General features: G+C 47.1%; 1 protein-coding gene across 10 annotated transcripts in view; it reads left to right on the forward strand.

The window, feature by feature from the left end:
* PRICKLE2 (prickle planar cell polarity protein 2) overlaps positions 1 to 16,157 on the forward strand; it is a 305,604-nt gene that overhangs the window by 260,820 nt on the left and 28,627 nt on the right. For all 10 annotated transcript variants that reach the window (XM_044754525.2, XM_014859291.3, XM_070492429.1 and 7 more), the window contains 2 exons: positions 2,315 to 2,501; positions 7,541 to 8,416. In XM_044754525.2, coding sequence (XP_044610460.2) covers positions 2,315 to 2,501; positions 7,541 to 8,416 — 1,063 coding nt within the window. The remainder of the gene's footprint in view (positions 1 to 2,314; positions 2,502 to 7,540; positions 8,417 to 16,157) is intronic.

The following is a 16,157-nucleotide window of genomic DNA, read 5'->3' on the forward strand; positions in this document are numbered from 1 at the left end:
GTAAACAGCACTCCACTTTTTCAGCCAGAGTCCACTATTACATGGTGTTTCTTCCTTATAAACTGCCTATCAGAGATTCATTCATCTTGGAGGAAGTCGATCATCCTTAACTAATTTGGATTCTAATGCTAATAGTGATGTTCACAAGAGACCCTCTAGGCAAGCAGTTGGGAAGCTGGTTCCAACTCTGTAATTCTAGGCAGCTGCTTTACCTTCATGCCTCAGTTTCCGCATGTGGAAATTGGTGCTTATGACTTTATATTATCTAATGGCAAGTAGAATATGATGATTAAAGTGCCTTGAAATTTTTGTTTATTGAGATATAATTCATACAGCGTAAGGTTCACCCTTTTAAGGTGTACAACCATCACTGTCGTCTAATTGCAGATCATTTTCATCATTTAAAAAAGAACCCCATATCCATTAGCCATCACTTCCCTTTCCCCTTCCCCCAGCCCCTGGCAACCACTAATCTATTCTCTTTCTCTATGAATTTACATATTCTGGACATTTCATATAAGTAGAATAATACAATATGTAACCTTTTATGTCTAGCTTCTTTCCCTTAATGTGATGTTTTTAAGGTTAATCCATGTTATAGCATGTTTCAGTACTTTCCTTTTCATGGCTGAATAATATTCAATTATACATATATATCACATTTTGTTTACCGATTTATTAGTTGGTGGACATTTAAGTTGTCTCCACTTCTTAAGTATTATGAACAATGCTGCTGTGAACGTTCTTTGACAAGTTTTTGTCTGGACACACATTTTCACTTCTGAGTATACTCCCAGAAGTGGAATTGCTGGATCATGTGGTAATTATGTTTAACTTTTTGAGGGAATCTAAACTGACTTCTAAAACTGCTATACCACTTGACCTTCCCACTATCAGTGAATGAGGATTCCAGTTCCCCTAACCCTTATTATTGTCTGTCTTTTTCATTATAGTCATCTTAGTGGGTGTGAAGTGTTATCACACGGCGGTTTTGATTCACTTTTCCCTGTTAGCTAACGATGTCGAGCATCGTTTCATGTATTTTTTGGCTATTTGCATTTCTTCTTTTTTGGAGAAATGTCTATTCAAGTCCTTTGCCCATGTTTTCAATTGGGTGATTTTTCTTTTTATTGTAGAGTTGTAAGTTTGTTTATATATTCTGGATACTAGCCCCCTATTTGATACATGATTTGCAAGTATTTTCTCTCATTCTGTAGTTACATTTTCACGTTCTTGATGGTGTCCTTTGAACACAAAAGTTGTTAATTTTGATGAAGTCCAATTTATCTATTTTTCCTTTTGTTGCTTATACTTTTAGTGTCACATCTAAGAAACCATTGCCTAATTGCCTAATCCAAATTCAAGAAAACTTACACCTGTGTTTTCTTCCAGGCACTTTATAGATTTTTTTTGCTCTTATATATAGGTCTTTGATCCCTTTTGAGTTAATTTTTGTATATGGTGTGAGGTAGAGGTTCAAATTCATCCTTTGGCATAAGGCTGCCCGGTTTCCGTGCACCATCTGTTGAAGAGACTATTCTTCCTCTGTTGAATGTCCTTGGCTCCCTTGTTGATAATCAATTGGCCATAAGTGTCTGGGTTTATTTCTGGGCTCTCTAGTCTATGTACCAGTACCACACAGCCTTGATTACTGCTGTTTATATTAAGCTTTTAGATCTGTGCTTTGAAATTTTAAAAAACTCTATTTTAAGAGTCAAAACACAAATGCTTCTGAGGGGTAGGCAGGTATTGTAAATGAAGGTGACTCATTTTAAGGCAACAGTGAATGGTGAAGAATATGACAAACCGAAGAACTCGCCACTCATCTGAAAGCAGCACCCCCTCTTCTCAGCTCCAGCTTGCTGTTGGCGTGCAGGAATGTGCACCAAGCATTGCTGAATATTAAATCTTCAAAAGGGAAACCAAGATTCCAGGTGTTTATATGACATTTCCCTTTAAAAATATTGTATCGAAGCCAAATAAAACAGATATGTATGTTCAGAGTGCCCATGAGCTGTCAGTTTGAGTCCCACTTTATATTCGTCAGGGTAGAACATTCTTCCACTTATTAAAATGCAGTTAAATTAATCACTGGCCAGGCCAGAAACCATGTTTCATTGTGCTTTAGGCAAATCTCAGTGCAAGAGGTGATAGAGATATAGAATAAACATACGTATAGATTTTTATTTAATAATTTGTGGGCGGGACCTGCTTTCCTGCTCCTCTCCTTTGGGCCTCCCACAGCTCTCCTTCTTGAAAATGCTTTCTCATGGCTGCGTCTTAACCACTGACTGTTTGGTTTCCCAATCTCCAGATCATCTTTGCAGACGAATGCACAGAAGCTGAGGGGCGGCACTGGCACATGAAACACTTCTGCTGCTTCGAGTGCGAGACAGTGCTGGGCGGCCAGCGCTACATCATGAAGGAGGGAAGGCCCTACTGTTGCCACTGCTTCGAGTCCTTGTATGCAGAATATTGCGACACCTGTGCCCAGCACATAGGTGAGGCAACACTTGGTACTCAGCTCGGTCCTACTGTGACTAGATCTCATTTGTGTCTGGTAGAGTTAGAATCCCTTCGGTTGCAAGTGATAGAAATACAACTCATAATAGCTTAAGTGGAAAAAGAAATTTCTTGGCTCATCTTACTAGAAAGGCCAAGGAGTACGCTGGCTTCAGGTGGGGATGGATCAAGGGTCCAAACAAAGTCTGTTTTTGTCCTGTGTCTCAGCTCAGCTTGCCTTCTGTTGGCCTCATTTGAAAGTAAGCTATCTTCACATGGTAGCTAAGATGACCCCTCAGATATACATAATCTTAGCACATGCATTGTCAAATGGGAGTGGGGCCATGTCTCTTCTAATATCAGAGTCAGTTCCTCCAAATAGGAACCTTATCATCCTTGGTTTGGTCATATGATCTACCCTGGAAACAAGAGAATAGGGTATTTCTATTGGTCTGCCTGAGTCATAGGCCCACCCCTGAAAGGGGGCTATGTGATGTATAGCCCCACCACCAAGGGGACGGAGTGGGGTGTCAGAAGGGAAATATAAACAGATCCTCCACAGCCTCCTTAGAAAAACTTGAGGGTTAGCAGAGGGAGGGACCAAAGCGGTCCTCTTGGTAGGAAGGGGATAGTCAAGAAAACCAAACGGTTTCTGGCAAGCATGTCTTTAAAAATAAAAAATCAGCAAAAGCTGACCCAGCCAAATATAAAGCAAGAGAACCTCAAATAGCTCATGAGCTATAAACTCCCCAAATAAGCGGTAGGTCTGAGACGGAGAAAATCGTTTTCCCTTTGCAAATAACCAATTTGTTCAACCCTTCGATGCTATTCCGGATCATGCTGCATCTGTGGCTTCTTCATTCAACTTGCCTGTTTTGGCACCTTGAGAATGAGCCGCCCTTTAAAAAGAAAAACAAGAGTTGGCAGTGGATGAGTGTCTGTGAGACCAGCAGCCTGATCTTCCTGTGGCTTGTGCAATTCCAAGAAATCTGCTCAGAAGCTGCCAGCTCCTTACCTACACGGGGGAGATGTGGAGATTATCAGCCTGGAGCCCATTTTACCCAACTTAAAAGATTTTATCGGGAACAAGAAGAAGTGGCTTTGTCTCCCTGGTTCATCAGAAGTGATGTATTCAAATGAAAAATTAGTTAGTAGTATGAAGCCCTTTCTAAGCTGGAGTCCCTGCCAGGCCAGGGTCAAACATTGCTGCTGACCTTTGTCCAGCAGCCTTCCCTTCCGGGGGCCTGGGTGATATGCAAATCCCCTTTCTCTTCACCCCAAAGAACCTCACCCTCTCATGGCCTGACGCCTCAACCAAGTACCAACGAGCTTTCATTTCTCACAAGATCAGAACAGGGAAGCAGACTCTCTGTTATGCTAAGAGTTAGGAAATAGGGAGCTTGATTTGGACAGGTGGCTGCACATGTGAGGAAGGGCAGGGGGTGGGACATTGTCAGAGGAAAATGATGCAACTTACGTGGCATTGCTCACCGTGGATTCTGGGTCTACAAGTAGGTACTTGCTCGGCTGAGAGGGGCTGAGTGTACAGAACACTTACCTACGGCACCGATACCCCCTTCTCAGTAGTACTTCTGTTTCTTCTGTCCCTTTCCGTTGAGGCTTAACAGCCTCTCCAGAAACTGCCACTTAGAATTCGTGCTCAGCGGTTTGGAAGAGAGAAAATCGGTCTGTTGCCACAGCATGTACACCTCAGAAGGCCCCTCTGTGTTCTCCTCTTTCTACCTTCTTTTCGCTCTTTGAAGCTTTGATTGGCATTCCCTTCTCCTCCCCTCTTAAGTCCATAAAAGGCATCAATGTTTTACTGGAAAGGGGGACCTCTGGCCTGCCGTGTTATCACTGCTCTAGTTAAAATGCTGTCCCACCCTTTTTTTCCCCCCCTAAATCCACTTTTCTGTAAAGCGTAATTTTCCTGTGACCGCGAAGGCTATGCTCTGTATATCATGCATCCCACAGTCTGGGTGCTTTACTCTGACCATATTATACAAACATTCCATATTTATACAGCCGCTCAGAGCGGACCCTGCATCAGGCAGCCGTTGCCAGGGCAACGGTACATTTGCCTGCACGCAGCAGAGTAAACAGTCCTATAAACAGACCGAGGCTGTAGCAGTAGACAGATACACCCTCAGAGAAGTGCTTAAAGGGCTTAGAGGGGGAATAAAAAAGGAACGCTTAGATGTGGAATGGCAGAGCCCCTTTCCAGATGTTTAGAGTTCAGGAGCAGTTCAGAGCACCATCTGACATGGTTGATGCTTATCAGGGACCACGTTCCGCTGCCTGCAGCGCAGCCTTGTAAGACGCTTCCCTCTCCACTCTCCCCACCGCGGCCCGGTCCTCTGCGAGGCTTCATCCCCAGAAGTAGGCCTCGGCTGCCACATCTGAGTGCGTGTCCTTGCAGAAGCATGGAGAAGCAGCTGACGGAGGACAGGCTGTAGGAACTGGACTTCCTGCGTCCCTCTGACAGGGCGTGGGTACGGCTGCAGCTGCTGGGGCTGTAGCGCTGAGGAGGAGCTCAGAGTCAGGACCCAGGGCAGCTGGGATAGGAAGGCAAAACGCCCTGGAGGAGAGGGGATTCGGGGCAGGGGAGGGAAGATCAAGCCAGTGTCAGAGTTCTTTCTTGAACTGCACCCAGGCAGCAGCCCTCAGAAAAAGAGAGGGACAGGCGTTAAGACCTAATAAAAATACAAAAAGAAGAGCAGTCAGACTAGTTAGCAGACACTGGTCTAAGCACACTCTGCATATTAACGCAGTTAATCCTCTACAACCCTGGGAAGTAAGTACTAGTATTTTCCCCATTTTACCTCAGAGAAAACTGAGGCACAGAGACATGAAGCCACTTGCCTAGGGTCACACAGCCAGGCAGCAGCACAGCCAAGATTTGAACCCAAGCTGATGGGCCTCAGCATGTTTACAACCAGCTGGAATGGCCTGGAGCTGGGATTTGAACCTGCTTTTGTCTGAGTCCTGAAGCCTCATTCTCAACTATTAGAGGGCTATGCCTCCCTGCGCCCGCCTGTCCTGCTTCCTCCCAGGAGCCTGGGGAGGAAGTGTGGATGGAGCCCGCCCCGGCCTCCTGGGAATGCTGTGCTGAGGAGGAGTTGATTCACCGGGTCCCTCTTGCCTTGGAGTGGTCCTTGTGGCTGCTCCTGTTCCTCTCAAAATCCCCTCTTAGTCCCTAGGGCCTGACTGTTAAATAAACAGATCCCCCTTAGTCTGGGGAGGAGCTGGTAGGGAGAAGAGTTTGCCTCCTGCCTCTCTGTCCCTGGGCTCCAGGGACATAAAGGAAAGCAGGGAGAGCTAGGCGGGGAGGAGAGGCTGCTCTGCCACTTGCCTTTTCTTTGGCCCTTCTCTATTCCTCCCAGTTTCTCATCACTGCCTCTCTAGACAAGTCTCTAGAAGTCATTCCTGGAAAGTCCAGGCTCAGGACTCCCAGCCACTAAAGGTGAATTTCACATTGGTACTCCCTTTCCAGGAAGACATTTATTGTCAGACATCAGGAGTCTTGCAGAGGTGCCCTTTCATCCCCCAGTGATTGCTGGGGCCACATTCGCAGCAGGCTCTCCCTATGGGAGGAAGGCCCCAACAGCTCCCAGCTCCCATTCTGCGAGTTTAGCAACTGCTGTCAAAAGAGAGCCTCCCTGGGTCACTATCTTAGCAACAGTCTAGATGACCTAGTGTAGGTCACGTGCTCACCCCTGAACAGTCACTGGATTGGAAGATACGGCTTTTTACTGGCCAGGGGTGGGTCCAGGCATGGCTTTAGCCCCTCCCAAAGCTCAGGGCCCAGGGCTGGCAGGAGAGGCTGTCCCACAGGGAGATTAAGTCCTATAACCAGAGGAGGGCAGAGGAGATGCTGAGGAGGACGAACAGCTGGGGCTATGGGAGGTTCCTGTACGCGGGTGGAACAAGATCACAGGTGTAACAAGATCATGTAAGCCAGGTACAGCACCGGCATGGGGAGGAAACATGTTTCATCCTTTCCTGATGAAGTTAAGCAAAAGATATGCATGCTTATGGAGGGGAGAGATCTTTGACAAACCACGTCCAAGTTTTTCCTTACCAAGGGCTGATTTTTCCTTACCAAGGGCTGAGATCCACTGTTTTCTTTTCCACTGAGCTGCTACAGTGATTACCACTTGGGTTGGCATACCCTGGTGATGGAGTTCAGTTCATCCACCCATTCAGCAAATCCAGTGACTGGCTCAGGGGTGGGCACGTGACCTGCACTAGGTCTCCTGAGACTGATGCACCAGGCCATGTGCCTGGAGATACCAAAGAAACTGAAAGACCTTGTCTTCATAGAGCTTCAGTTTTAGTGGGGGAGAGAAGTAATAAATACATGTGCATACATAGTGGTGCAATGTCAAGCAGTATTCACACAATGAAGAAAAATATAGCAGATAAAGGTGGAGAATGATGGAGAGCATGCTATTAGGGTGGACAGAAAGACTTCTCCAAGGAGTTGGCATTTGAGAAGACCCCTAAGTAGGGTGATGGGGACAGCATCAATGTCACGGTTAGGAGCAAGACTTCCTGGGTACAGATCTCATCTATGATTCCTAGCTATTTTACATTAGGCAAGTTATTTAACCTCTGTGCCTCTGTTTGCTCATCTGAAAAATGGAAATAATATTAGAAAGCTACCTTATACAGTTAAGGGGTTAAATGAGTTTACATATATGCAAAGCATTTAAATCAGTGCTTTATGATACATTAGTACCATTATTGCTGTTTGTCCAGAGGAGTATGTCCCAGGCAGGAGGATTCATGGACAAGCCATTTTGAACTAGTTTCTCTATTCTCAGAGCAAATGGGTTAAGAAGGAGCTGACTGGTAGAGCAAGGGGGGTCTCGTAATAGGACATGAGTACCATTTACGTGGGGACCTGATCATTGTATTGACATTTTATTCTGCTGCATCTGGAACCCTGAGACAAACCAGGGTGCTGTATGCTTCATGTCGTATTGCAATACTCTGAGCATCTCGTCAGCCTCTTCCATGTCTCTTCTTTCCCCAGGGATTGACCAAGGTCAGATGACCTATGACGGCCAACACTGGCATGCCACTGAGACCTGTTTCTGCTGTGCTCACTGCAAGAAGTCCCTCCTGGGGCGGCCATTCCTCCCCAAACAGGGCCAGATATTCTGTTCACGGGCCTGCAGTGCCGGGGAGGACCCTAATGGCTCTGACTCATCCGATTCAGCCTTTCAGAATGCCAGGGCCAAGGAGTCCCGGCGTAGTGCCAAAATTGGCAAGAACAAGGGCAAGACGGAGGAGCCCGTGCTGAACCAGCACAGCCAGCTGCAGGTGAGTTCCAACCGGCTCTCAGCCGACGTGGACCCCCTGTCGCTGCAGATGGACCTGCTCAGCCTGTCCAGCCAGACGCCCAGCCTCAACCGGGACCCCATTTGGAGGAGCCGGGATGAGCCCTACCATTACGGGAATAAGATGGAGCAGAACCAGTCCCAGAGTCCTTTGCAGCTCCTCAGCCAGTGCAACATCAGAACTTCCTACAGTCCAGGTGGGCAAGGGGCTGGAGCCCAGCCTGACATGTGGGCCAAGCACTTCAGCAACCCCAAAAGGAGCTCGTCACTGGCCATGAAGGGGCACGGCGGCAGCTTCATCAAGGAGTGCCGAGAGGACTATTACCCGGGAAGGCTGAGATCCCAGGAGAGCTACAGCGACATGTCCAGTCAGAGCTTTAGTGAAACCCGAGGCAGCATCCCAGTGCCCAAATATGAGGAGGAAGAGGAGGAGGAGGAAGGGGCCATATCCACTCAGCAGTGTCGGACCCGTCATCCAATCAGTTCCCTGAAATACACTGAGGACATGACACCCACGGAGCAGACCCCTCGGGGCTCCATGGAATCACTGGCCCTGTCTAATGCAACAGGTAGGTTCTGTTCCACTGGAAAACAGCATGGGGTAGTCTCTGGGTGACCTGATGCCCGTCACCAGGATTTTAGTGCTGTTCCTGCCATGTGCCCTCCTCCAATAGGTTGTTGAGGAAGGTGAGCCCAAGTTTCCTATGGCCTTTGTCTTTGATCAGATTTCCTACAAGCAGAGCCTGAGACAGGGATTAGGATGCCTATGATATGTTCAGGGCGTGCTTCCAGCGAAGGAGAGTGAGAGAGGCAGGACGGGGCAGGGAGAGGAGCCAAATGAAGAATGATGTCTGGGCTGGAGTCAAGCGTCAACCTTATCCCACAGGGGGCTCTAGAGGATGACTGGCACCATACAGTTGTTTCCCTGTTGGGACAAAGGGGCTGACATTTTGCACCACCATGTCAGTTCTTGACTTTGGGCTGCTGGAGAGTGACGTGGGGATGAGGTTGTGGATGTGGGCATGGGGCAGGGCAGCTCCTGTCGGCCAAAGGCAACATTCAGGAGAAGGGACAGCTGTGAGCTGCAGGCAGTCCTCATGAAACCGGATGCTGCTTGGGAGCCCAAAACGTCCCTGACAACTTCTGAGACTGAAGCCCAGTATCTCATTAAGGAGCTGGTTTTAATGTGTAGATAAAGACAAAAGAAACGTGGATAGACACAGAGAAGGCAGGCAGGCTGAAAAGGACAAAAGTGGGGAGAGAGAGACACTCCCATACCTGCCCTCTGCAACCAAATTGTCTAGCCGGTCTGTGTGCGTGTAAAGACTGATGTAGATGTCCTCTAAGATGGCGCTACTCAAAGTGTAGTCTGAGAATCAGGGCTGGCCACAGTCCACGGCGAGATAAGTGCTGAAATTATCAGTGTTTAGAAACCTTAGAGCAATTTGACGTTGCTGTGACATCCAAGTGCGTGTTCAGTGGGCTCATCTTATCGGTCCAGGGACAGACCAGCCAGGGTATTGTAGAACCCACAGGTGAGTTGTCTGTGGCATGTGCTGTGTATCAGTCGTGCTCAGCAAGCCACATACCAGTCCACAATGGATTGAAAATAAAAATTGGCCCTTCCCCATGGATAGTCTGTCCCTTTTGGGCAGGACACCTGAGGAGGAAGACACATGTCTGCCCCTTACAACAGGGATCCCATAGTCAAATGTGTCTGGATGGAGCCTATGACAGACTTGTGCATGTCAGCCCCATCTGTAGGGGACAGCCACTGCTCAGCTCCAGCTGGTTATTGCCACGTGCAGGGGTATTTATTTATTCAACTAACAGTTATGTAGCTCTTACCAGTGCCAAACATTGTTCCAAGCACTTTATAAATATTAGCTCACTTAATTAAATCATCGCAACCCTATGAAAGAGATATCCTACTAAATTCTCACTTCAGAGTCGAAGGAACTGAAGCACAGAGAGGTTGAAGGACTTCCCCAAAGTAACCCAGCTTTTAAAAGATGTAGCTTCGATTTGAACCTGTGCATATGGCCCCACAGCAATGCTCTTAATCACACCAGGCTGCCAACCTATTATGAGCCCCACGCTGTCAAATCTTCCAGTTTTTCCAGACAAGTTAAATATGTGGATTTTTTAAGATGTGGAATCTATTTAAACTCTCTGCTAGACAAGCAAAATGTGTCTCTGAGTTGTAGGATGTCTATACGGTGTGTTTTTAGTTTTTATCCCCCTCAAATGCTTTTGCATCTATGTTCTCATTTGTCCTAGAGGACAAATAGCAAATATCCTTACCCCCATATTTCAGATGAAAAAAATGAGGCCTTGGTGACTAAGCACCTTGCCTGATGTCATCGAAGTGAGCAATTAGTGCAGAGTGATGCTGCCTGGCTTCCAGCCCAGTTTGTGTTATTCTCAACAGATTTATGTGCTATAATTATTTAAAAGGCCAGGAGATAAATAGGTAATTCAGCCTCTCAAGCAGAATTTCTCAAAGCTAGACCTCCTGCATTAGAATCATTGGCTGCTTGATTAAAATAAGGACTCCTGGGCCTCCCTCCCAGACCCCTTGCATCAGATCCTAGAGAGGTGGGACCCAGGAGCCTGCATTTTAACCAGCTCCCTGCTGATGCTGGTGCAACCATTGTCTGCGATCATTTGTTCCTGGGTCTGTCTGTTCTGGCTTTATTGTCCTCACACTAGGACTTAGGAGGAAATCAGGAGATCTGGGGGTCGGGGAACATTGGAAAGGCCATGTGGTTCCGTTGGAAGAACATATGGTCTCCAATCCTAAGGAAGAGGTGGGGAATTTATCCCCTGGTTTTCTATGGATCCTTGGGCGAAGCAACTGATGCCCCTCTGTCTCGGAGATTTTTGGAAAGCAGCTCTGAGCCATGTCTGATATAGTTGAGAAAAGTCCTGAGATCACACTGTCCAACATAGTCGCCACTAGCCACATGTAACTGTTGAAATCTGAATTCGTTAAAATTAAATGGAATTAAAATTTCAGGCCGTCAGCTGCACATTTCAAGTGCTCAACAGCGATGAACTGAATTTTAAATTTCCTTTCATTTTAATCAATCTAAATTTCAGTAGCCACATGTAGCTAGCGGCTCCCCTGTTGGACAGCACATGACAGAAGTGAGCTGCTAGGATGGGCACAATTTTAACCCCATCATTAGTCCCTTTGGAAGTTCTCACATAAGCCCTGGTTTTTCAGATTCTCACTTAATTAATGGTTTGGAGTACCGGTTCAAATCCAGCCTTCATCATGTGAGAGCTGTGTGGTCTTAAACAAATTGCTTAAATTCTATAAGGCTCAGTTTCCTCATCTATGGAACTCAGTGAATAATACTACTTCCTTTGTAGGGTTTTTGTGAGAATTAAATGATAATGCATTTAACCTCATTAATACAGTCTTTGACACACATGACCCTCTGTGGTGGTTACGTGATACCTTTTATTAGTAGTATCTCTCCCTCATCTCAAACATACTGGTACATGGTTTTGACCTCTAGGAATATTTTGGTTACTGACGTCTCCCAGCATCTCCAGCTGTGCAGGTTTGCATTTTTCGGTTTGAAAATTCTCCTTGGGCAGCTCTTTTTCCTAACCAGCATGAGAAGAGCTGAACATGAGAAGAGAAACAGGGAACTAAAAAAATCCCTTCTGTGCCCTTGTGTTGCCATGGATCTGTCAGACACAACAGCCTGGAAGAAAGATTGTGGCTAATATTCTAAGCACAGCTTCATCGTTTGTCACTGCAGCAGACCCTAAATAGCCTTTCACGTCCTACGCGGCGCATACGGTCACCACGCATGTTGCGTTGACTAGACCTGGAAAGTCGCTCTCTCTGCAGCCGACCCTCACTGTCGCCTTTGAATTTTAACAGAAAATTCAGTAGTCTTTAGAGAAGGCAGCATCTGAACCGTCTGTGTATATTTAAATCCTAGACTTGCAGTCTATGAGTAACAGGTATGTGTCACAAAAGGCTTAGGACACATCTGGATGCTTCAGTGAAAGCTAGATTTCAAGATAATGGATTTTTTTTCTTCCGTGGTCAGTAACTTATGTTATTGAATAAGTCTGTAATGTTTAATCTGGCACGAAGCATGATCTTTTGTGGGCAGCATTTTTCCTTAGAACAGATCTGGAAAACCAGATAGCCCCACTGGCTTGCCAGACTCAGATCAGGGCTTGGCACCGCCTGATTTGTTTAGAATTGGGAGCGTACATCTCTTCTCCTTGGAAAATACAGTCCCTCCCTCATGCTCACACAGAGTGAGTCAGGCAGGCACCGTCACCATTTGTACCACCACCGTGTAGGAGCCTCGCAGAAGCTCTTTATCCCTACTGTGGCCTAAATGTGCCTCAAAAGCCACTTGCAGCCTGGGTGATCATAACATTAGAAATAGTTGGGCCAGGCCCATGGCTTAGTGGTTAAGTTGGGCACACTCCGCTTCAGCGGCCTGGGTTTGCAGGTTCGGATCCTGGGGGCAGACCTACACTGCTTGTCAGCCAAGCTGTAGTGGTGACCCACATATAAAGTGGAGAAGGATTGGCACAGGTGTTAGCTCAGGGCTAGTCTTCCTCAGCACAAAAAAAAAAAAAATGAAAGAAATGGTAATAACAACAACAACAACTAACATCATTGGATGTTTATCATGTACTCAGTACAGTTCTAAGCATTTTGCATGAGCTAACTCACTTAATCCTCACAACAACCCTAGGAAGTAGATACAGTTGTTATTCTCATTTCACAGATGACCCAAGTGAGGCACAGAGATAAGCAGACCAAAGCCACACAGATTGGAAGTGAAGGGGCGGGATTCAAACTCGGTCATTCTAACTCTGATGCCTGTGCCCTTAATCACTAGCCCATGGCAGATGTGAGTGAGGATGATGATAATAACTGATGATACTCACAACAGACCACTGGTAACCTGGCATGCCAATGACTTCACGCATAGCATCTCTTTAAATCCTCATAACAACCCTGTGAGATAAGTCTGATTATTATATCCATTTTAAATATGAGTACAAATAGAGTTCAAAGAAGTTGTGAGTCATGGTCACCCCCGAGGGCCAGGACTTGGACTCAGCGTGATGGTCTGCAAAGCCTCTTAACCTCTCTGATGTGCATCCGCCCAGCAAGGGTCCTGATCACACTTGGGAGATTTGTGCAGTGACTCTCCTGAAGGGACAAGGATCCCTTTTCTTGTTGCAGCCAGTTTGTGGATGTGTCTGTTTGCCCCTGACAGGGCTAGAGGGAAGCTTGAGCGCAAGTGTCAAGTGAAAACTGAACGGCAGGAGGCAAAGGTGGCAGTCCGAGGTGATGTGCCCAGGTCAGAGGCAGCAAAGACAAAGGAGACCAGGACAGATTGTCCAGGGGTTGGCACCTGGGCAGGATGCACTGATGGAGAGGAGACCAAGGCTGTAGTGTAAGTTAGGGTCTAGTCACACCGGGGCCAGGTGTGCAGAAGAGCTGGAATTGGGGCTGCTTCCCTCAGGCAGAGGTCACACCAAAGGACAACTGGAGCCTGTCAGCTGGTCCCCAGCAAAGGGCCCTTGTGTGCAAGGATGGGGCTGGGAACGTGGCTATTCCTTGAGGATCAGCCCGATTCTGTAAGGAGTGGTTGGGTCAGAGAGAACTGGGACCTATAGGAAGGAAATGCAGACGTGGATGGGAGTGAGGGCAAAGGAAAGATGGTTTCTGTTTGTCCATTCATTCGTTCATTCAGCCAGCAAATGTGACGCGAGTGCCTCCCCTGTGAGTTACAGCAGAGTGAGAGCGAGCGTGGGCTATAGACCATCTGCCAGAGTTGGAAATTGGCCTTTGCAGTTTAATAGCTGTGTGCTCTTGGGCAACTGGCTTATTTCTTCTGTATCTCAGTATGCTCATCCTTGAAATGGAATCACAACAGTGCTTACAGGGTTGTGGTGGGAATTAAATGAGTTGATTCCTATAAAGATTTTAGGACAGTGCCTAATTCTCTTTAAGTGCTCAATGAATATTAGCTTTTAGTAGGTGCCGGAGATGCAACGCTGAGCCAAGGTGGACATGGGCCTTGCCCTCCTGTAGCTCACAGTCCAGTGGAGTTTCATAGATAGTAACCATCTAATTGTACGATATAAAATTGCATCTGTGGTAAGTGTGGGGCTAGGAGGGCATATGAAGAAGGATATAGCCAAATTGGGGAGGTCAGAGAGGGTATCCTGAGACAGTGATGCTGAAGGGATAAGAGAAGGAACATTTCAGCCAGCAAGAGCAGCACGTGCAAAGGTCCTGTGGTTGAAATGTGTGGCAAGTATGAAGAAGTGAAAGAAAGCCCTGTGGATGGGTGGAGCACAGAGAGTAACAGGGCTGGAAAGGAAGGTGAGGGCTAGGTGGTACAGAGCCATTTAGGATATTTTTAGGGTTTGGGCCTTTCCACTAAGGGCAATGGAAAGCCCTTCAGGTTCCAGGCCAAGCAGGGAGGGGAAATGATGTGATCAGATCTGCATTTTGAAAAGATGGCCCCTGCTGCAGTGCAGGGAATGGGTTGGAAGAGGGCAAGTGCTGATCCAGGGAGACCTGTGCAGCCCGGGGACTAGGGGAAGGTGGCAGCACCCAGGTGTGAACAGAATGAAGACTGAAATAAGAGGATGGATGTGACAGTGACTTAGGAGAGGAAATTGGCAGATGTTTACAGTGCCCCTGGGGGAAGGGTCCTGGGAGATAGAAGAGATCCATTTGAAAACCTAAAAATAGATAAAAGTTTGCCTACTCTGATTTTTGACCCAAGCCAGCATCAGCAGAAAGTAGCTGTATCACAGGCCTGGGTATGCAGAGACGCAGCAGGAAGAGAAGTCTGAAAGGGCTTCCTCCCATCTTGGATCACTGCTGCATTGTTGTGACACGTCCACGCCTTTAACAGGCATCACCTGCGCACCCTGACAGGGGAAACTTGGTTGTGCAACCCCAAGACGTATTGATTGCTGGGGGAGTGGGGTAATTTTTCAGTGTTGCTGGCAAACTGGAAAGCAATGAGAAAACACCAGAGTGGGGATCTGAAGCAACAACTGGAACAGCGCCCTTTACCAAGAATGTCTGTAATGTTTTTTAATCCCCGTAATGCAAAACATTTCTACATTTAATTGGGGGCAGGAACATTTCTCCTGCTCTTCTGCATAACTTGGATATCCATCCTCTAACCCAATTTCTTTATTTAAATCGATGGGTAAAACCTCCTAACCAGCTGGCGCCCATTACTTGAGTGGCCACACCTCAGACGTGCTCAGAAGTTACGCAGCCCAGGTCTTCTTGTTCATTCCCTCCTCTGGGGAAGATGTGCGGCCCAGTCAGCAGTTGCACATTTGAAAACCTAGAATTCACCTGGAGTCCTGTCATTTGGCCCCAGGGCTAGCCTGCAATCTACTTGAGAAGTGCATAGGGAGTGTCTTTGTTTACTGGGATTACAGAACACTTTTTGTTTGCCAATGTCAGAATTCAAACTCCAACTGGTGTAAAAAAAACATTTTTTTTTTTTAATCAAGTAACTACCAAGTTCACAGATTTTGGGTTCCAGGCACAGCTGGATCCAGGTGCCCAAATGATGTGTCTGGGCCTCAGCTTCTTTCCTGCTCTCAGTCCTTGTTTCCTCCACACTGGCTTCATTCTCAGGCAGCCTCTTCCCAGGGGCAGCGAACAGGGCTATCAGCAGCTCCAGGCTAACATCCGTTGCATCAGGTGGAGGGGAATGGGAGCCGCTCTTTCTTAAGAGTGTCACCGAAAGTCCCCCAATTGTCTCACAATTGCCTGACCTGGGTCATGAAACAATTGTTAAACTGACTCCTGAGGCCAGAGGGTGTGATTGCTCTGATGGGCCAGGCCTGAGTCCCATGCCCATCCTGGGAATGAGGCAGTGAGGTCCAAAACTGCAGGGACCGAGAATGGAGGTGGGGGAGCTTCTCCAGGGGAAACCAAAGTAGTAATTTCAAAGGAAGAGGGATTGTGCTGCAAAGAGGTAAAAACCACAGGTATCTACTACTGAACCGTAGGTATCCCACCCATCTGGGGCTGACCCTCCTGGTCTGGTTCCTTCCTCCAGAAGCCGTACCATTTGAACTTGACATCAAATGTCCATTATGTATGTTAGCGATCGTTTTCTGGAGACAGAGCTCTGGTCTTTGGGGCATGTCCCTGTGGCGATTTTAATGTGGAAGTTTCAGGCCAGTGCAGTGTTTTGGAGGGGCCCAACCCTCTCGTCCAAGTGTTGAGGATGTGATTCAGGAACGTTTTCTGATAGGTCCCATGGGATC

This window comes from Equus asinus, chromosome 21 (assembly GCF_041296235.1).
Source record: "Equus asinus isolate D_3611 breed Donkey chromosome 21, EquAss-T2T_v2, whole genome shotgun sequence".
Taxonomy (NCBI): domain Eukaryota; kingdom Metazoa; phylum Chordata; class Mammalia; order Perissodactyla; family Equidae; genus Equus; species Equus asinus.